At 35.5% G+C, this 22142-nt stretch overlaps 1 protein-coding gene across 1 annotated transcript in view; it reads left to right on the forward strand.

The window, feature by feature from the left end:
* Positions 1–22142, forward strand: part of mats (MOB kinase activator-like 1) — a 98350-nt gene that overhangs the window by 62318 nt on the left and 13890 nt on the right. Inside the window, exon 3 of the mRNA XM_090403610.1 lies at positions 11516–11743. Coding sequence (XP_090259736.1) covers positions 11516–11743 — 228 coding nt within the window. The remainder of the gene's footprint in view (positions 1–11515; positions 11744–22142) is intronic.

Here is a 22142-nt window from a genome sequence, read left to right on the forward strand (position 1 = left end):
TTGTCATACCAATGCTATGCTCCTCTTTCATTTATCTACCTCTGTTCATTGGAATAGCCTTTGACATATTGTGAGTTTTGATGGAAGAATGGATTTATATGAAGTGAATTGTTTGCATCTAAATGAATTTGGTATCAGAAGGTTTTAGAAGGTGTTGTTCAGTGAGAGTTCAGAAGTACAAAGTAAGGGAAACTAGAATGTTTAGAGGGAATGCAGTTGAGTGTGGGTCCAGGCAACCTAACAGTTAGTTAGTGGGAGATTAATCACATGATGTTGTGATTAAGCGTTAAGCTGCCCCAGATTAACATTAATTGGCTAAGTAACACAAGGTGTAAAGGAGGTTGTGGGATGAAGAGGGTATGGCAGTTTATGTATGCTAATGCCATAAGTATTTGAAATACGGTCGAGGAGTTTTGGGCATCAGTTAGCAAAACTTGCCAAAAGTTAGGCATTGGTGAGACATGGTTGACCAAGGATGATATGGTCATAGAAATAGAATGCAAGGGATAAAATGTCTTTCTCAAAGAACAGGACATGGGAAGGGTTTTGCTAATGATAGTAGTGGAATTAAAGCCAAAAAGAATAGAAGCACATCAGGGGGGTACAAGGATTCAGATGGCAGATCTTTTGAGGCTGACAGGACTAAATATGTAATTGGCTGCTGCTATAATCTGTGAGTATGGGAAAATTAATCATAATATAATCAGTACATAACATGCACTCGAAAATTAGCACAATGAGTACAGATCAAGTAATTATTATGGAGGATTTCGACTATGGGGACATAGATTGGGAGGAGGAATGATCACAGGCAGGGATGGAAATGTATACAGCTGCTGAGAGATAATTACCTGTGGTGACATGTATTCAAGGGGATACAAGGTTCAAGAGCATTGGATTTGATCATTAAATCAGGGAACTTAACACTGACCAATCTAGCTATGCTGCCTCTGCTTGGAGAAAGCGATCATGCAGTCTTGACTTGAGAGATTGCCAGACTTTCAGAATTTTCTATTAAGAAGAGATATATATATGTGAAAGTACAATGCAGGTGATTGTGACAAGCTGAGGAGACAGCTTTCAGCAGAGCAATGGCATAAGAATTTGGAGGAGAAAGATGTTGTTTGTATCTGAATGTTTACCTAGAGTCAGAAGAATAACTCAGGTAGCAGTTAGATGGATGAATAGCTTCATTAAGCAAAAGTTGCACACAAAGAAAAGGTTGCTAATGGATTATAAAGAAAAGGGTAAACAGCATGCCCACAAGCATTATAAGCAGGCATAATGGGTGACTGGTATGGTAAGGAAAGGCAAAACTAATTATGAGAGAAAATTAATTGATGAGGCCAAAAGAAACTCTAAGGAGTTCTTTTGCTATGTGGAAAGTAAAAGGAGGAATGACTATGGAATGATGACTTTAAAAAGTGTCGATGATGGGGAGGTAATAGAACCAAACCAAATAGTTGAATTATTGAGTGAGCATTTTGCAGGGGTGTGTGCCATCTAGATGATGATATTGCAGTGTCATGTGTGACACTGATAGGAAAATAGCGGTTGAAGAAATGGTGGTACTTAAAATATTGGAGAACCTCAATATGAACATAGCTTCGAGATTAGATGGAATGTCAGCCTGTATATGATGAATATGTGCAAGGGAATTATTAGCTCCTCTGCCCAAGCTGTTTAATTTAAACCTCAGTAATGGGAAGGTGCCCAGTGGAGTAGAAAGAGGACAAAATAGTCCCATTGCATAAATGAGGCTCTGAGACAGAAGTAGCAAATGATAGGCCAATCAACATCTCAAGAGTAGTAGTTAAGATATTGGAGAAATTAATGAAAGACAGAATTCAGGACAGGGTGGATAAGAATATAAGGGACAACATGGTTTTGTGAAGGGTAAGTCTTGCTTTAGTAATTTGCTTACTTTTTATAATCACCTAGTAGTAGAGTTTGATAAGGGAAATGGCTACTCAGTGATATTGCTAGATTTGCAAAAGCATTTGACAAGATTCCACTTAGAACCTTACTGCATAAGTTGGAGCAAATGAGAATGGATATCACTCTGATGATTGAATTAGAGGGTGGCTGATGGACGCATATCAAAGAGTGGTTTATGAAGGAGTTTGAGTCTAGGACATAGATGGTGAACCTATGGCACGTCAACGATTTACAGATGATATCCTTTTATATGCTTATAAATTATTCAACCTTTTTTTAAAAAAAATTGTTACAATACGTACAAGTTAAATTTTCTTTTGCACCAAAGAGCAACTATGATGACATGTATATGATTGTTGCGGTATTAACCAAAGACAAAGGCAACCTACAATTGTTGAGATGAAATGCTAATTTTCTTCAACCGAATTCCATAACATCTGTCATAACAACATTCACTATATATTTCTTACTTTTAACACATTCACGACGGGGTATCATTTATCATTCTGACGGAACTTCTCATTACCGGTGGGCTCAACTCACACAAAGTTTCAACCCTTTGTTGAATTTTATTGCTGTTTGTTTGCATTTGAGCTGGCAGGGAAACTCACACATGCATTATATGGCATATTTCAATTCGTGGTAGAATTTTATTTGACGTTAGCCTTTGTGATCGAGAATTTCAAATGCAATAAAACAAACACTTATTTCATGTAATTGAAAAATTGGACAATAGTTTTTAGTTAGATACTTTGTTTCTGGTGCAACATATGGTTTTGCTTGAGTCTATACAGCGTAGTTTCTGCGAGAGGAAACATGTGATTCATTAGTTAGTGCCGTTTTTATTCCGCCGTCTGTAATTGCATTATCTGTTGAGAAATATATTACACAGACTGCAAAAGGCTCTGTACCTTATTCAGGGATACAATAAAACTACTTTTTTTTCTTGCATCTGCAGTATAATGGCTGTTGGGGAAGGCGTGTTGTTAACTGCTGGGAGCGAGTTACTATCACCTCGACATGAACATGTTAACATATTTTGTGTGCAAGGTATATGCAAAACTTTTTAATGTCTTTTTTTTTTCATAAAGTAAAATCAGAGGTGCGAGTTCTTTCCGAGTAAATATGGTAAGTGTTTCGCCAACAAGTTGACATCCTTCTGCTGCTTTCCCTGCTCATGTAACTTCGATGGCGAGTTACAATGCATAAATATTTTTCTCACTACCGTTTTTTTTCTTTTCTTTCAAACCAACATCATTAAAATCAATTTAATGATACAATAATCATTTTTACACTGAATAATATTATAAATTTATATTAAAATAAATATTATAAATAAATATATATATTATACATTTATAAATAAATTAAGTTAGATTAATTTTCTATCAAATTTTCCCTTACTAAAAACTGCCTGGCACATCAGCAACTCGATTGGTAAATTTTTGTCATGCGCACATAAAAAGGTTCGCCACCAGTGGTCTAGGAGAATGCACATGACCAGTAGTGTACCACAGGGCTCAGTATTTGGTCCTCTATTGTTTAATTTGTATATCAATAATATAAGAAATGATTTGACCAGAAATATTCAGTTGTTTGCTGGTGATTCTAAACTGAGAAGAGCAATGGTAAATAAAGGTGATGCAGAGATCTGCAGGAAGACTTAAACAGACGAGCAGTATGGACAAAAGTAAATAGTTGCCAGTTCAATTGTGGCCAAGTGCAAGGTGATGCAATTTGGGAAGAGATCAAAAATTGTATACTATATTGATGGAACTGAACTTAATTACTTTCAGAGTCCAGAACACCAATCATATCCTCTCCATCCAAAAAACAGCAGCTTGTACGCCTTGTCATTGACCGTCAGAATATCATCCGTGGAGCACACATTGATTCGATCTGGGCAACATAAAATATGTTCGTCAGTTTGGACGTCTCCGCAGTCACAGCTGTCATTATCTGCATAACCCCATTTCATCAGGTTACTTCTGCATCTGGACACTCCCACTCTAAGATGGTTCAGAGTCCTCCAGGTGCTATAGAATAGGTGATATCCCTTGGTTAACTCCTCCTTAATTGTGGGAGCTTCTTGAAGTTGAACCGATTCCCTCCATAGAACAAGGCATTGCTCCTCAGGTTTATGGATCAATGGTTTAGTTCTTTGCATAAAACTATGCCTCGATTTGAGTCGAGAAGCCATGATGATATGGCCGTACATTGGATGTCTTTTGTCCGTCATCTGCTTTTTTTTCTCCATCTCACCGGCCACTTGACGTCTTATGCCTGGTGGCACTATGCCTGCTAAGGGATACAGCCTTGTTGACTGGGGTTGGTCTTAGGCATCCGGTTATGATCCTAATGGTATCATTTAAAGCCACATCCACGTGTTTCGCATGGGCGGATGCCACCCACACTGGGGTAGCATATTCCCCTGCAGCAAAACACAATGCCAAAGCCATCGAGCGAAGTACCTCTGGTTGAGCTCCCCACGTCGTGCCAGTCATTTTTCTTATGATGTTATTTCTTGCATAGATTTTTCCTTTTCATTCCTGGCAAATGTACCTTATACGACAAGGTACGATCCAGCTTAACTCCAAGATATTTGGAATTGCTGTGTTCGAGGCATTTTCCTCTCCAGACAATGTTTAACTGGCGTTTTGCTTCCCTGTTGCGCAGATGGAAAGTGCATACCCGAGTCTTGTTTGGGTTAGGCTTCAAGCTGTTAGTCTCATAGTAATTGGAGAGTATTTCTAAGGCTTCTGTCAACCTCTTCTCAACTTCTTCAAAACTCTAAGCAAGCCGGTTTCCGGGACAGAAACCGGCTTGCTCCGGTATAAGTTTCTCGTCAATGTTTGCTGCTATTCTTTCCTGAATCACCCGTTCAAAAACTTTATACAAGTGGCTGAGGAGAGAAACAGGGCAAAAATTCTTCGACTCTGTAGGTTCCTTTCTTGGTTTAAGTAAAGCTACCATTTGAGCTTTCCTCCATAAATTGGACAACTGAAGAGATTCTACACACCTATTCATCAATTTCACCAGCCATTGGATGGTTACCGGACCGAAACGCTTTATCTGTTCTATCTGAATGTTGTCTGGGCCAGCAGCTCTATTCTCTTTCAGGTGACATATAGCTTTTCTTAGTTCTTCTTCTTCGGAGAACGGAGAGGCTAATGAATTAGTCTCAGCTTCTTTAATGTGCGTAAGATTGGTTTTCAGTATCTTCTTGTCTGTTCTGTCATTCAATAATAGCTAGTTAGAGATCTGGTTTAGTGTGACCTCTGTTACGGAAACTGGAGTTTTAGTTGGATCGTTGCTTAAATTCTTCGCCAGTTTTCATGCTCGTCTGCTGTTCTGTTTCATATCCAAATCCTGCAGTAGCTTCATCCATCTCTTCTTTCTACCATCCGTGAGTTTGTCCATTAGTTTTTCGCCTGCCTCAGTTGTTGTCTACAGCGAAAGGATCCTTGTCATATCTGATTTTATATTCTTTTAGTTGTTCCGTCTGGTTTTCATTAAGCCCAGCGATATATTGAGTTCTGCACCCTCGTGGTATGTGCCACCGAGATACTATTTTGATGGTATTCACGAACTCTTCATAGTTACTTGGATCCGCTTCAAGAGTGTTTACTGTCTGATCGAGTTCCTTTGCAAATCTGACCCATCTTGCTTTTTTAAAATTAAACCGTCGCTTAAAAGGTACTATCTCTGGATTGATAACGGCTCTGACTTCACAAGTAACAAGTCTGTGCTGAGTTCTTGGTATCAGCTCTTCTACTATCTTTGTCACTTGCACGGCTACTTGTTCACTGATAAAGATGTTATCTGGATAATATCCTCTTCTCCACCTTCCACTATTGAATGATGGTCTTAACTTGGGATCGTGGATCAGCTTCAGTCCTTCTCTCTCACCCCCAATTTTCCAGCTCAGCACCATTCCTGTCAGTTATATTGTAGCCCCATGTTAAACTCTGACAATTAAAGTCTCCGAGTATTATTTTAACCTCCTGGGTGTTAAAGTTGGCTGGTTCTTTGAAGACGAAATCTTCATTAGGTGGCTTATATACCATTGTGATTGTGCAGGACTTGATCTCGGTGGTTAATATCTCTATATTATTATGGGATGTCATATGTATAGATTTAATATCCAAGTCTGGTTTAGCAAATATCACACTACTGTATTGCTCATGTGGTCTCTCAGCTACTAATTTCATGCCATGAATTTTTGGTCTACTGCTGTTTACCCCTTGATGTGTCTCCTGGATAACTAAAACATCACATTTGCATGTATCACACATGTCTGCTAATAAAACTTCCTTTTTGGATGACAGTCCTTCAATATTTATTGAAGTCATCTTAAAAGTTAGCTTTGAAGAAGGCTTATTTATAGTTCGCATGATTGGTCCGGTAGCTGAAGGATTAGCCAGCGTTGAGTTTCAGTGTTGCCCAGGGTACGCCCGATTGTGATTTCTGAGTGATTGCTTTTGTATATAACACAATCTACGAGGAGGCTCCTTCAATGTACCCCATGGAACTGAACTGTAGGAAACTGATGAATCCAATGACTTGGGTGTGATTCTGGACAGTGAGTTCAAGTTTAGAGGACATATTGCAAAGGTAAACAAAACAGCACATCAGATTACATGGTTATTGAACACACTAACAATCAGGGACAGAGAGAATATTGTTCTCCTTTATAAGGCTTTAATAAGGGCACATCTGGACTACTGTGCACAGATCTGGACTCCTGGATTCTGTGGTGATGTAGTTGTTGAGAGGCAAGTGACAAAGATTGTTGCAGGAATACTCCCTAGGAAAATAGACTGATAGTTAGTTGTCTTTAAAAATTGTCTAATAGACAAAAAAGAGGAGATATGATAGAAGCATTTGCGTTATTAAAGGGGTTTTATAGGATTTTTCAGTACATAGCAAGAAGGGAGAGAACAAGGGGTCACTAGTCAAAGTTGTGTAAGTGTGTGATGTTAGGACTGTTTTTTTTTGTTTGGAGGGTGGTGAATGGGTGGAATAGGTTGCCAGAAGTGGATGTTGATGCTTCATCAATGAATGAGTTTAAGGATAAGTATGATAGGTATTGTGTGAATGATGGCTAATGTATGAATAAATGGATCTCCCATAATGAGTCTTCTGATTCCATGGAGAACCTCTAGATCTTCAAAAAAAAAAAAAAAAAACATAGATAAATTCCTTCTTTCTTCCTAATCACTAACACACAACACAACACTGTTGTTTTATAGATTTTGTATTCTTGAGTATCACAGGCAGTTTCACTAGTGTGACATGGACAGGCATCAAAATAGGGAAAATGGACATTTGAGCCTTATTTCTGCCTGTGGTTCCACAATAGGTTCTACTAAATAAGAAGTGGATCTGTTTTAAGTCATTAGAGAAGACAACTTTTCTGGCATAAAGAAAAAAGGAAAAGCTGGTCTGTGTTGGAAATTTAAAAAGCAGAGAGGGAAGTAAATACCAGAAATAATCGTGACCCAAGTCCACATAATGTGGACTTGGGTCACGATTTTCTAGTAACTCAGTATAGTGGTATTTGCTGTAGTCAACTGTAATAACTTTAAATACCTACTGAATTTCTTTTCTGAAATAAAGATGTTCCCAAATTAAAGTAGAGATGCAAGAAGGTAAGCTCTATAGCACAGTTCAAAAAATCAATGGTTAATTCATCATATAATTGGAAAAGACTTGATTCTCATCATAATGAGAGGAATCTTTGATCTTTTCTAACAAAAGTGAATTAGGATGGGAGAGGCCTTCACCCTGCAGTGGGTAGAAAAATAGGCTGTTCATCATCATATAATAGCTAATAGGAAAACAACAGCTTATGTGATACTAGATAGCCAGGTATTTAGATGTGCAGAAATAGAATCTGATCAATTTCGAACACCCCTCCCCTCATTGATGGTTTAAAATTAACCAAATCAGTGCTAAGAGAAATCTCCAGGAATCTTTTGGAGTTCAAACTCTTGGATGATAAAAGTATCAACTACCTTTATTCACAAAGAATAAATGGAAAACTAGAGGAATTAAAAGAAAATGAGGATATAGAGATAGAATGGAATAATTGAAAAAATGTATTAATAAATGCAGCAACAGTTTGTTATAGTTCCCCTTATTATAGTTATAGTTGATAATAATAAATTTAGTTTAATCCTTTATCCAAGTATAAGCAAACAAAGTTTGCACCTGAAAATATCACTGTTGCACTACGTTACCTCAGTCCTGAAGAGATTTTCAGGCACAAACTTTGTTTGCTTACACTTGGATAAAAGATTAAACTAAATTTATTATAGTCTAACTAAGTGAAAAATAAACTTCTAAGTTATAGTTGAACGAATGCCTCGGAACAAAAAGTAAGTGGAAAAAAGGGAATAAGAAACTGGAGCAATCATCAAAGATAAGAAAGAAGCATATAAACAATGGATAAACACAAAATCACTAAAATTCTGCAAAAATTAATTATAAATACGAAAGAGCAATAGCAAAAAAAAAAAAAGAATAGAGAAACATGGGATAACTTCATAACAAAATTGGAAAGAGATCTTACAATGAAGAGACCAAATACATACAAAATTCTAAGGAATATGAATAAGGAGGAAAGAAAAAGTGAAACTTCAAATAATCGAAGAGAAAACTTGGCTGGACTTCTTCCAAAACTTATGGCAAGATAGTAATGAATATAAAATTGGCATAATACTAACTATACAGTGGAAGAAATAACATCACAAGAGATGCAATACAGCAAAGCAATTCAGGAAAATCCCCTAGAGAAGATGGAATAAATATAGACCTTATGAAATATGCAGGCATCCTATTTATCAAATGACTTTTAAAGTTATTTGACAATATCTGGCAGCAAGGAAAAATCCCAAAAAGTTGGAATAATGTTTTAATGTTTGTAATAGTGGGCTTAAAATAGCATGGATTCTATGCGACTTTTCGGTAGTTCATTGCAATGTATCGTTGTGTTATTGTGCTATTTGCTATAACACACACATGCTGTACTTGATACAATCTTGGAGGATTAGAACAGTCAGTGCTGAAGAATGGATTTACCCATACGAGAGCAAGTTTAGTTTAGTTTTGCATACTATTGTTTTTGATGATGATCCTGACACGGGACTGGGGGGGGGGGGGTATAAGATGAGAAAATTTCCTGTATAGATCATCTGAAGAATGCATATACTCCAACACAAATGGAAGTTGAAGAGCTCGCAGAGATGATGGTGGCATGTACCTTAAAATGGTATGGACATGTGCAGAGAATGAGAAAGAATGATGGCTACTGAGAATTATAAATTTGTCACCTCTGGAAGAAGAAAAAAAACAAAGACCAAATACATGAAGCATACCATTGTGAGAACTACGGAAAAGAAGCTTACAAGATGAAGAATTGGAAAAATCATTGAGAATGGAATTGAGAACAGGCAGTTGTAGATAGGTAGAAATGGCTGTAAAAAAGAAGAAAATAACAGGATATTAAAATATAATTTTTTAACCATGTACGTTATAGGAAACTTACACATGAAACTTGTCATGGATGCAAAATGATCAGTATTTTTGATGTGAAGAAATCAAGCCTGTTAGTCTTTTTAATTTTAGCTAAATGTTTGGTCAGCTACTGTCCTCAGATTACTGCACCAATGCTTAGTTTCTATGCTTTCACCTGTCTCTTTTTCAATGCATGAATTAGTCTCTCTCTCTCTCACACAAACACAAATCCTATTCATAACTTTACTGATGACAGTACATTCCATTCCTCTCTCGGAATGATCATAGTATACAATCATTCCAAGCTACACGATCTTCCATAATGATTGTCTTAAACTCTGACTTGTTTACCATTATTATTCAGCAGTTAAGATGAGGACAACCTTTTAACTGCGGTCCTGTCTTATTTCTCACACCAAGAACAAGAAAGATCTTGCTACATTTTACCTTACTTTTAATAATACTCAGATCTCTATAACAGTCAGATACCTCTTCTTGGGTTGACTTGTACCTTTAGCCTTTATTGGCATAAATTTCAAAAAAAAAAAAAAAAAACTAGCTGTGTTTTACTGTTCAAGATGCTACTTCTCACCTCTGCAGCTTCTAACATCATATAAATTGCTTGACCCAATATTGTTCCTGCATTTTGTGTGGTGCACCAAAACTTTCCAGAAAATGAGTTACCATCTAAAAGAGGGCAATTGGATTAGTTGCTGGCCAGGTAGATAGCTTATCTGCTTTCCAAACATTAGCTACAGGTTTAGTTTCCACCACAGACATGTAGATAAGAGATCACTTCAGTTTCATCACTGGGTTCGAGACCACCATCTTGCTTTTTGGGAGCTGGGAGTGGCTTGAAAACATTCTATGAAAAAAACAAATTAAAAAAATATATATATGCATAAAATATAAACAAAAGAAAATCTTATATTAGCTGCAGTATTATGTGAAGTCACATAAAAAAAAAAATAAATAAATACTCCATACTCTTATAGAATCATTCCAGTAATTTTCTCATAGACATTTTATGCTAAATTGTCTGCTGTCGTTTCTCCACTCATTTAAACCTGTAAGAATACAAGTGCTACTAATCAACATCCATTTACTGTCTAGCTGCAAACCTACCAAATTGACTTCTCATCCTTCAATTTCTTTTTATTTAATTAATGTTTATTCCCCCCCCTCTCCCCCCAAAAAAGAAACACATCAACGGGAGATTCTTATTTTCTTTTAACCTATTGCCTGCATACAATGTGCTATAGGTTTTGGAACTTCTGTCTGGAGTCGATATAAAAATATATACAAGTAAACCCTAATTGCTTTTTAGTCACAGTTAGAAAGCAATTTGTTGGTCAGATAATTGAGAGATCATTTTGTGTGTGTGAGAGAGAGAGAGTGAACAATCCACATTTTTTTATGCGACTCCCACCCATCAAAGGTTAAACCATCATTCATTAACCATGAGTGAACTGAAGATTTGATAATAGGGATATCCCATTCTAGAGACTAAGCATAGAAAGGAATGTTTTTCAGACCACTTGAGCCTTCACTAAGCAGAGGTTTTGCATATGTTTTACAAGTCATTGGATTGGAAAGCAGAGATGCATTCTACTCAGCCAACCATGCTGAGTATAATGCATCTCTGCATGCTGAAGATATCTTAATGTCAGATATTTTGTAACTTATTGTTTGTTGACTGCTGCTGTTTCTCATGATCTATACAGTACACTTAATTTTGAGAAGAAATGAGAAATACACCAACTACAATCATAATTACTAAGTCATTGCTGTGTGTATGGAAGTAAGACTGCTCTAGCTGAATGAATTCATCATATTTGCAGAATCTTTACTAAAAGTTTTTAATGGAAGTAATTTATATTTTAGTTTAGATGAAATCCCCCCCCCTCCCTTTTTTGTTGGTGTGGGTCATTTCCATATTCATTATTACTATTGTTATTAATTATTTCATAACTCAAGAAGTGAATACATTGTTAGTTATTCCACATTTAATATATATCATTATTAATTCACATTTTAATTAAAATATTTTTTCCCCTAGCTGTTGACTTTTTTAACCAAATCAACATGCTATATGGAACCATAACAGAATTCTGCACAGAGGAAAGTTGTCCAGTAATGTCAGCAGGTCCAAAATATGAGTATCATTGGGCAGATGGACAGACAGTAAAAAAACCTATTAAATGTTCAGCACCAAAGTATATTGATTATCTTATGACATGGGTTCAAGATCAGTTAGATGATGAGACTTTGTTTCCTTCAAAAATTGGTAATTTGATTACTATATTTATTTGTAGGCTAATGGCTATCTTTGATGCATTGTACATAATAGACATATTTACAACTTTTGGTTTTATTTCAGTCCACTGATTTCACACTCTTTTAGTATTCTTCTTCAGAATTAAATTAACAAAAATGCACTTGAAAAGTGTTAAATGCAGTCAAGTTGCAAACAGACTTTCGTGCAACATCATTTTGTAAAAATTTTATTTTATGTTTATTTTTTATCAATTTCTCCTTTCTCTCCTACACACAAGCAATCTCAAGACCTATAACAGGATGGTGACATATGGAAAAATGCTGAAATAAAGGAATGGAATCTAATAATGTGTTTCTTGAAAACTAAGGATTATATTCAATGAGGAAAACATGGTAGAAGAAGACTGTTTCCAAAGAACAAAGAAAGATGGAATGAACAAAGAGAATAGCTTGATAAGTTTGTTGCTGAACTTGATATGGTTGTTGATTTAACAGCTGCCTGTGTTTGTACATGATTAAATTATACTTGCCAAGAAATTATATTCTTGTTTAATCTCTTTTTCCAAGTGTATGCAAACAAAGTTTGCATGCAAAATATCTTCAAAATATCTACTAGGCTACTTGTATATAAAGGCTGATGACTTCACATCAACTGTAAGTATTGCATAATGCTATGCATTAATTGAGAGTCGCTAAGACCAGTTTTAATCTTTATTGAAGTCTTATCAGTGGAAGCCAGACTTTGATGATAATACCAAGGTTGAATTAATGAAAAAGTCCTACATTTCTCATATACAAGTAGCAAAAAGGTGGATCACTTTATTAAAATACTTTGTATCGGAGGTAGAAATAGTTATTTTTCACTATGTTAGAAAGTCAGTTATACTTGCCAAGATGTTATATTCTTGTTTAATCCTTTTTCCAAGTATTTGCAAACAAAATTTGCTTGAAGTATCTTCATAACAGGTTACTTGTATTTGCACTCTGCAGGTATTTTCATGAGCACTGTTCCTCTGAACTGGCTGTTACAATCTCTCCACAATTCTTGCACTCATATATATGAACACAAGCAGCTGCCATTCGTCACTCATTTACAGTTCATCTTTAAACTCATCAAACCAACTTCTCATTTTCTGCCTTCATTTCCTATACCTCTGCTCTTTGGAACAGTCTTCCCCAATGACTACAACCTTCAGTTTTTCAAAAAAGCACATTAACACATTCCTTTCTTCCATCTATCACTTACCACACATGTTGTGTCATAGGTCTTGGGGCAAATATTAAATGTGTGTATGTGTAGTGGATGTGAAATCATTTGCTGGTCTGTTTGACAGCTCCCCTAAAAATAAGTTTTTTTTAACCTGTAAAATGGTGTAATATTAGTAATCTGATCAACTGCTCAGCAAAAATTGAACTGTTCTTAAATAAATAGTTATTGCACTTTTTCTTTACTGAAGTAGATTATATTATAAGGTTTGTTTAACATATGCATTATTACAGCCACACTAATGGCATTGTCACAATAATATAATTATTTTTGGCTTACATATATAGCGTCAACTGGCTGGCAATCATTCCCCCCCATTCTTTTGATCTTATACCTTTTAACTCCCCAACAGGCCTTGACATCTATAACATCCAGCTAAATCTGGATACGATTCTGTAACACCTATTGAATAACATGGATAAGAAGTGCAATTTGGTCTCACTATTTCATCCACCTTGGTCTGTAGGCAGGTTAATAGTGGAATATTATATCTGTTTCTTCTCAGCAGAAAATTTGAATATGGAATTGATATTATTTTATTATCAATTCCTTTAATGCAGCAGTAATGCCTTATGATGCCACATTCTAAATTAAGTTGGGATTTTACTACTTGCATCACTTTTGAAAAATGGGTAGATTAAGAATAGCTACTAAAAAGTTGATGGAATCATAGGTATAGACAAGGTTAAGACTTTCAGCTGCTAGGATGGTATTAGGAGTAGATTCGAACTAACAGAAACTTGACATCTTGAGAGAAGTTAAAGGAACATGGTGTTGACTGTGATTGCAAAAATTGTATTATGTCATCTGGTTCAAGTATTGTAATGATGACTATAGTCTAAATATCAGATGACTTGCAGCAAAAAAAAATTTCCAAAAATATGGACCAATTCTAAGCATCAAGTACTGAATGTATAAGAACTTTCTCTCAGGAAAGTGGCATCATTGTGAAAATCAGAATGGAGAAATCTCTCCCAAATTTTCTAGATGTACTAGGCTATAATGTATCAATAACATACCCTGGAATGATTAAAGTATGCAGTAGATGTTACAGAGATCTAGCCAAAGATTGCCCAAATTCAAAGTGTGGTAACTATGCTCCTACATAAGACATACTCGACCACCATGTACTGTATCTTGCAGAAATGTGGCTTTGGAGACCATAGGATTTACTAGTGCCAAATCCAGACTTTTAGTGATACATTCACTAAGAAAAACAAACCCCAAAATACTGAAAAACCAGTGTACTGTTTGCAAATAATGTGGTAGAAAATATATCCCACACTACAATGAATGAAACACTGATAACACACAACGAAAATGACCAAAAAAAAAATCTCAGAAACTCACAGGGTGAAAATGAAACAATACACATGATCACAACTACATGTGGGGAAAGTGGAGAAACAAAGAAGGAAGAATACCTACACCACACAGAAATCAGAACAAGCTCAGACACTGAAAATGAAAATTAGAGCAATGATCCTACATGAATCATTGAAGCAGAACTATATGTCCAACACCCATAACCACTTCCATACCAGCAACAATCACCACTTGCTAAATCAACAGCTAAAGCAGGAGTTACAGAAGATAATGCAATAAAAAAAGAAATGCAAGGAACACAGAACAATAAAGGTAGGAGAGATGAAAACAAAAGACATGACAGTAAGCCACATCTGAGTTCAAATACATCAACGAACGATAAATCAAAAGAAAAAGAGGGAATGAAAAGTTATCCAGTGATAAAAGTAATGCCAAGGAAAGCAAGCAACAAAATACAATCCCAAAGTACTGCTACCCCAAATATCAACACAAAGTTAATTATCAAGTCAGAGGAGAAAATGGCTAATTAGCCAGAAGAGTCTGCAGAACCAAATAAGACAAAAAAAAAAAAAAACTTAAAAAAAAAAAAATCTTAGTATCCATCCTAATCCGAGTCTACAGAATAATCATTAAAGGTGAGCTTATGCCATCACAGAAACTAGTGTTTGGATTAATTCCAAAGCCAAACACTGACACACTGCAAGTCAGCTAAATGGAGATCTATCTCATTACTAAATACTAAATTATTGTAAACAGAATGATTCCAACACTAAAAACAATAATCCACTCAAACCAAACCTATACTGTACCAAACATACTCTCATAAACTCAAGAAAATTGACCTTAGAACCCACACTATTCTTCAGACAAATAATATGCTGTCTTAGGATCAGGATCCATGGAGGCGGCAAGTTGTTCATCTCTCTCTTTTTCAGATGCCATTTATAATTACTGATAGACTTTGGGATAGCTATCTCTTATTTGGAACCATTGGAAATTGAACTGCCCCTCAGTTTCAAAAAGTTAGATAGGGCTACTAACCTGCTACTTATAAGAAATAAAAGGCATTAGCAAATTTATTTATTTTTATCTTTATTTATTTATTTTATATTTATTTATTTATTTTATATTTATTTATATATTTATTTTATTATTATTTTTTTTAATAATATTTATAATATAATATTTATTTTTAAAGTATACAATACATTAGCCCTACCAGTCTTAATGTATGGAAGCAAAATCTGTACAATAAAACAAAAAGACAAACAAAGATTAACAATAGCAGAAATGAAGTTTACGAGAAAAACTGCAAAGTATACCCTATTCGATCACAAAAGAAATGAAGAAATTATGAAAGAATTAAACCAAGAACCAGTAATAGAAAAAATTAAAAAACATAAACATAAATGGATGGAACATGTTCAAAGAATGAAAACATAAAGAACCAGTAATAGAAAAAATTAAAAAACATAAATGGATGGAACATGTTCAAAGAATGAAAACAGAAATATTACCAAAACAAGCCTTAAAATACAAACCATTAGGAAAAAGAAAACCAGGACGTCCTCTTAAATGATTCAACGATGACTTCTAAGGCCGGAACAGGCCGTGCTAGGCCTAAATCCTTGATTTATTTTTATTATCATCATCATCAAATTCCTGACATGTATCCTCAAGGGTATGATATGATACAGGATATGATAGTACATATATTTTACATCGTTATTAACTTCCTATCTACAATTTCTTCCAAATCAGCCTGTTACCTGTCAAGACTCCAATATTATCAGATCTTATATTTCTGTCTTCTAAGGAACTTTTTACTCCACCGGTATCTTTTTCGTCCTCTAGGTATTTCTCCTGCCAACGTAGCAGAAAACGCTTGTTTTGCTAATATTTCCTCTGCCATTCTGTTTAAATAACCATACCACCTGAGATTAGATCTGCTAACACACTCCTGGATGCTAATAATGTCAACTTCTTTCCTAATATCCTCATTTTTAATATGATATTGCCATTGATGCCATATTGTTCACACCCCTAATCTTTCTCAGGACTCTCATATCTGCGGTCTCTAATCTTTAGTCAAGTGTTTTATTTCTAACTCGGCTCTCAGATCCATAAATTAAAATTGGTTTGAACACTGTCTTCTATACAGCTAATTTAGTGTTTTGACTAATTTGTCTCTTATTCCATATAAATTTATTCAGTTGACTTCCTACCATACCAGCTTTGTTGATTCTGTTGACTATTTCCATATTTAATTTACCATCATCATCACATTCCTGACATGTACCCTCAAGGGGTGTACAGGATATGATAGTACTACATGAAAAATTTATATCATTACTAGCTTCCTATCTTCAATTTTCCTCCAAATCAGTCTGTTACTTGTCAAGACTCCAACATCATCAGATCTTATATTTCTATCATCTAAGGCACTTTGTACTGTAACAATCCACATATATCTTGGTCTTATTCTTGGTTGGTTTTCCTGCCAACCTGGCACAGAACACTTGTTTTGCTAATCTTTCTTCACCCATTCTGTTTAAGTGACCATACCACCTGAGATTAGCTCTGCTAACACATCCTGGATGCTGACAATGTCAAGTTCTTTCCTAATATCCTCGTTTCTAATATAATATTGCCATTGATGCCATCTATTCATGCCTCTAATCTTTCTCAGGACTCTCATATCTGCGATCTCTAGTCTTTGGTCAAGTGTTTTACTTCTGACCCAGCTCTCAAATCCATAAGTTAAAACTGGTTTGAACACTCTCTTGTATACAGCTAATTTAGTGTTCTGACTAATTTCTCTCTTATTCCATATGCATTTATTCAGTTGACTGCCTACCATACCAGCTTTGTTGATTCTGTTGTCTATTTCCATATTTAATTTACCATCTTCACTAAAAATCGTGCCTAAGTAGCTGAAATGTTTTACTTGTTCCACAGGTTCCCTGTGCACAACACAGTTGACATTTTCAACAATTCTACCTATTTTCATTGTCTTTGTCTTTTTAATGCTGACCTTCATACTATATCTATTACAACAGTTGTTCAATTTAGTCAGGGAATCTTGCGAACTTGTAGCAGATTTATTTAGAAGTATAGCATCATACACATAAAGTAAAGCGCTGACATTAACATCTCCAATTCTGATATCATGTTTCATACCACTTTCCTCCATAATGTGATCCATATCATAATATGTACATCCTTGTCTCACACCAGATTTAACATTAAACCATCTTCCTGTACTTCCTTCAATTCTAACTGCTGACTTACAACTCAAATAAAGACTAAGTATTGCTTGATACAATGCCCCATTGACACCATGTAACTGTAGCGTATTGAATAGGTTCTCTCTTGGCATCTTGTCATATGCCTTTTTCAGATCGACAAAACTTAAATACAGATCTTTGTTATATTCCCATGCTTTCTCAACTATTTGTCGTAAAGTGAAGATCTGATCCTGACAGCCACTATTTGCCCTGAATCCAGCATGTTCTTCACCAAGATTTTCTTCCACAATTCTTCTCAACTGTTTCTCAAGTATACTTGCATAGATCTTGCCATTAACAATCAGTAATGAAATGCCTCTGTAATTCTCACATTCAGTTTTATTTCCGTTTTCATATATGAGTACCATGAGAGCTCTACTCCAATCATCTGGAATTCGTCCCTCTGTGCAAGCCTTCTGAACTATGCAGTGCAGCCACTGTAAGACTTTTATACCCCCATACTTCAACATTTCTGGTATATCATCTATTCCTGCTTGCCTGGTCAGTGTTTTTTTTAACACTGTGCTATCACTGCTTGTTTCATTTAGCAATTTTTCAAAGTAATTACTTCATTCTTCAAGGATAACTTTTTCTCCTGTTTTCATGTCACTTTATCATCTCTAACTCCTTTTACAACACTCTTCCCTCCATTTCTAAGCTTCTTCGATAATCTCCAGAATATCTTAACATCTACTTGATATTTATTTTTATGTTCTTGCCAAAGTCCTCCCATGACTTTTGTTTAGCTAGTTTTACACAGTGTTTCACTTTCTTACATTTGTCGCAGTATTCTCTAAGAGCAAAAGCTGACTTATTTGCCAGGAACTTTTGATATGCTTTCTTCTTTTCCTTCACTGCCTCTTTAACTTCCTGTGTCCACCATGGAGTTCTGATTTTTCTAACCTTGCAGACAACCTCACCACATGCCTCTCTGGCTTAATCAATCAGGGTTTTCTTCAAAGCTTGCCACTGAGTCTCCAAGGTTTGGTTCCTGTTCTCAAACTCTCATTTTCTCTTCAATAATCTTTGTTTATTTTAGTCTATAGTTCACATCTGAGAGCTGCTGAACTTTTATTCGCTTTAAAACTTCCTTACATGTTATTCTTTTCATATGAAATTCAATTTTATACTGCTCAAGATTAAATAGTGCTTGCTTCCAATTTCAAATCCTCTGTACACTGGTGTCCTGCACCAGGGAGAAAACATCACTATCAACAATAACATAATCGATGAGATTTTTCTTATTCCTTGTCTCTTCTCTTCTCTCCATGTGAATTTGTGCACATTTTTATGTTGAAACATGGTGTTAGTAATAACCAGTCCATGTCCTGAGCAGAAATGCAACAAGTATTTGCCATTATTTAATTTACCATCTTCACTAAATATCTTGCCTAAGTAACTGAAATGTTTTACTTGTTCTATAGGTTCTCCATTCACAATGCAGTTGATATTTTCAATGCTTCTGCCTATTTTCATTGTCTTTGCCTTGTTATTGATGACCTTCATGCCATATCTATTACAACAGTTATTCAATTTGGTCAGGGAATCTTGCAATGTTCCACTGGATTTGTTTAGAAGTATAACATCATATGCATAAAGTGAAGAGCTGAGATTAACATTTCCAATTTTGATATCAGGTTTAATACCACTTTCCTTCATACTGTTATCTATATAGATAATGAATAACAGAGGGGAAAATGTAGATCTACATCCTTTTCTGACACCAGATTTAACATTAAACCATCTTCCTGTACTTCCTTCAATTCTAACTGCTGGCTTACAACACAAATAAAGACTAAGTATCGCTAGATATGGCAACTTGTCATATGAATTTTCCAGATCTACAAAACTTAAATACAGATCTTTGTTATATTCCCTCGATTTCTCAACTATTTGTCATCGTCATCATTATCATCAAATTCCCGATACCTTAAGTGGGTTCACAGGATTGATAGTGCTAATTGATAGTGCTAACATGAAAAATTTACATCATTACTAACTTCCTCTCTAGAATTTTCCTCCAAATAAGTCTGTTACCTATCAAGACTCCAACATTATTAGATCTTATATTTCTATCTTCTAAGGCACTTTTTACAAGATATCTTGGTCTTCCTCTGGGTCTTTTCCCTGCCAACTGAGCAGAGAACACTTGTTTTGCTAATCTTTTCTCTTCTGTTCTGTTTAAGTGATCATACCACCTGAGATTAGCTCTGCTAACACATCCTGGATGCTGACAATGTCAAGTTCTTTCCTAATATCCTCATTTTTAATATGATATTGCCATTGATGCCATCTATTCATGCCCCTAATTTTTCTCAGGACTCTCATATCTGCGATCTCTAGTGTTTGGTCAAGTGTTTTACTTCTGACCCAGCTCTCAAATCCATAAGTTAAAACTGGTTTGAGCACTGTCTTGTATACAGCTAATTTAGTGTTTTAACTAATTTCTCTCTTATTCCATATAAATTTATTCAGTTGTCTTCCTACCATACTAGCTTTGTTGATTCTGTTGTCTATTTCCATAATTAATTTACTATCTTCACTAAAAATCGTTCCCAAGTAGTTGAAATATTTTACTTGTTCTATTGGTTCTCCATTCACAATATAGTTGATATTTTCAATACTTCTCCCTATTTTCATTGTCTTGTTACTGCTGAACTTCATACCATTTCTATTACAACAGTTATTCAATTTAGTTAGGAAATCTTGCAGACTTGTAGCAGATTTATTTAGAAGTATAACATTATCTGCATAAAGCAAAGAGCTGAGATTAAATCTCCAATTTTGTTATCAGGTTTAATACCACTTTCCTTCATAATGTGATCCATATAAATAATGAATAACAGAGGGGATAATGTACATCCTTGTCTGACACCAGATTTAACATTAAACCATCTTCCTGTACTTCCTTCAGGAGACAATGGGACATTATATCAAGTATTGCTTGATATAATCCCCCATTGACCTGATATAGCTGTAGCCTTTCGAATAGCTTCTCTCTCTTGGCACCTTGTCATATGCTTTTTTCAGATCTACAAAACCTAAATACAGATCTTTGTTATATTCCCATGATTTCTCAACTATCTGTCGTAAAGTGAAATTCTGATCCGGCCAGCCTCTATTTGGCCTGATTACTGCTTGCTCTTTATCAAGCTTCTCTTCCACAATTCTTCTGAACCGTTTCTCAAGTATGCTTGCATCTTACCAGAAACACTCAGTAGAGAAACACCTGTGTAATTCTCACATTCAGTTTATTTCCTTTTTGTATATAGGTACTATGAGAGCTCTACTCCATTCATCTGAAATTCTTCTGTCTGTCCAGGCCTTCTGAATTATGCAGCGCAGCCACTGTAAGACTTTTATACCTGTATATTTGAGCATTTCTAGTCGAATATCATCTACTCCTGCTGCCTTTCCACATTTCAGGTTTTTGCTGGCTTTTTCTACTTGAAGTATAAATACCTATTCCTGTTGCATGTCTGTTAAGTGTTTATTACCACTGTGCTGTCACTGATTGCTTCATTTAGCAATTTCTCGAAGTAATTACCCCATACATCAAGGATATCTTTTTCTCTAGTTTTCATGTCACCTTTAGCATCTCTAATTCTTTTTACAGCACTCTTTCCTCCATTTCTGAGCTTTTCCAACAGCTACCAGAATATTTTGCCACCTTCTTGATATTTATTTTCTATGTTCTTACCAAAGTCTCCCCATGACTTTTGTTTTGCTAGTGTTTTGCTTTCTTACATTTGTCTCTGTATTCTGTACGAGCACAAGCTGACTTAATTGCTAGAAACTTTCAGTATGGTTTTTTCTTTTCCTTCACTGCAAGGAATATAGAATGATGATTATTATTTTTACGGCTATTTTTGCCTGTTTTCGTTTAGGAGCATCCCTTATTTTAAAAACATTGGCTTTTTCCCCAAGAATTCTTAGGGCATTATAGGTGTATTTTAAAGATAAATATATGCAGGCTAGTAGAGGAAAAGATTTTGCACATAGCTTGTTTGGCTGTTAGGTTGTCTTCATTCTGCATACTTCTGCTGTTAGGCTGTTAAAAGGAGGGGGGGGGGGGTTGAGGCAAGGTGAGAAATTAATTTCCCACCTTGCCTTAGAATATCGGAAACGATAGCTATTAAATATGACGAAAACTCAACCAATGTTCACCGACCCTACTTATTCTCTGAGTGTTGGAAGCTCCACAACATAAAAATTAGGTCACGACTCCGACCTATAGGCGATAACACAAGCACCTCAAAGGCAGAAACACCAAGCCCACATGACATTGTTCTACACTTATCACGAAATGTTCCGATGATGATAGCATGATTGAAAGCTCGCACCCTGTTAATGCTCTTCCCTGCCCCAGTTTCCCAAAAACCCTTTCCCTTCCCCAAAAGAAGCACCCTTAAATATAATATATATATATATATTATTTTTAAAAAAACCCAGGTTTTCAAATTAATTTCCCACCTTGCCTCAACCCCCCCCCCCTCCATGTTTCCTAACCCCCACCCCCTTTTAACAGC

The sequence above is a fragment of the Typopeltis vanoorti genome, chromosome 14 (assembly GCF_054136105.1).
Source record: "Typopeltis vanoorti isolate ZY-2024b chromosome 14, IOZ_Tvanoo_1.0, whole genome shotgun sequence".
NCBI classification, from domain to species: domain Eukaryota; kingdom Metazoa; phylum Arthropoda; class Arachnida; order Uropygi; family Thelyphonidae; genus Typopeltis; species Typopeltis vanoorti.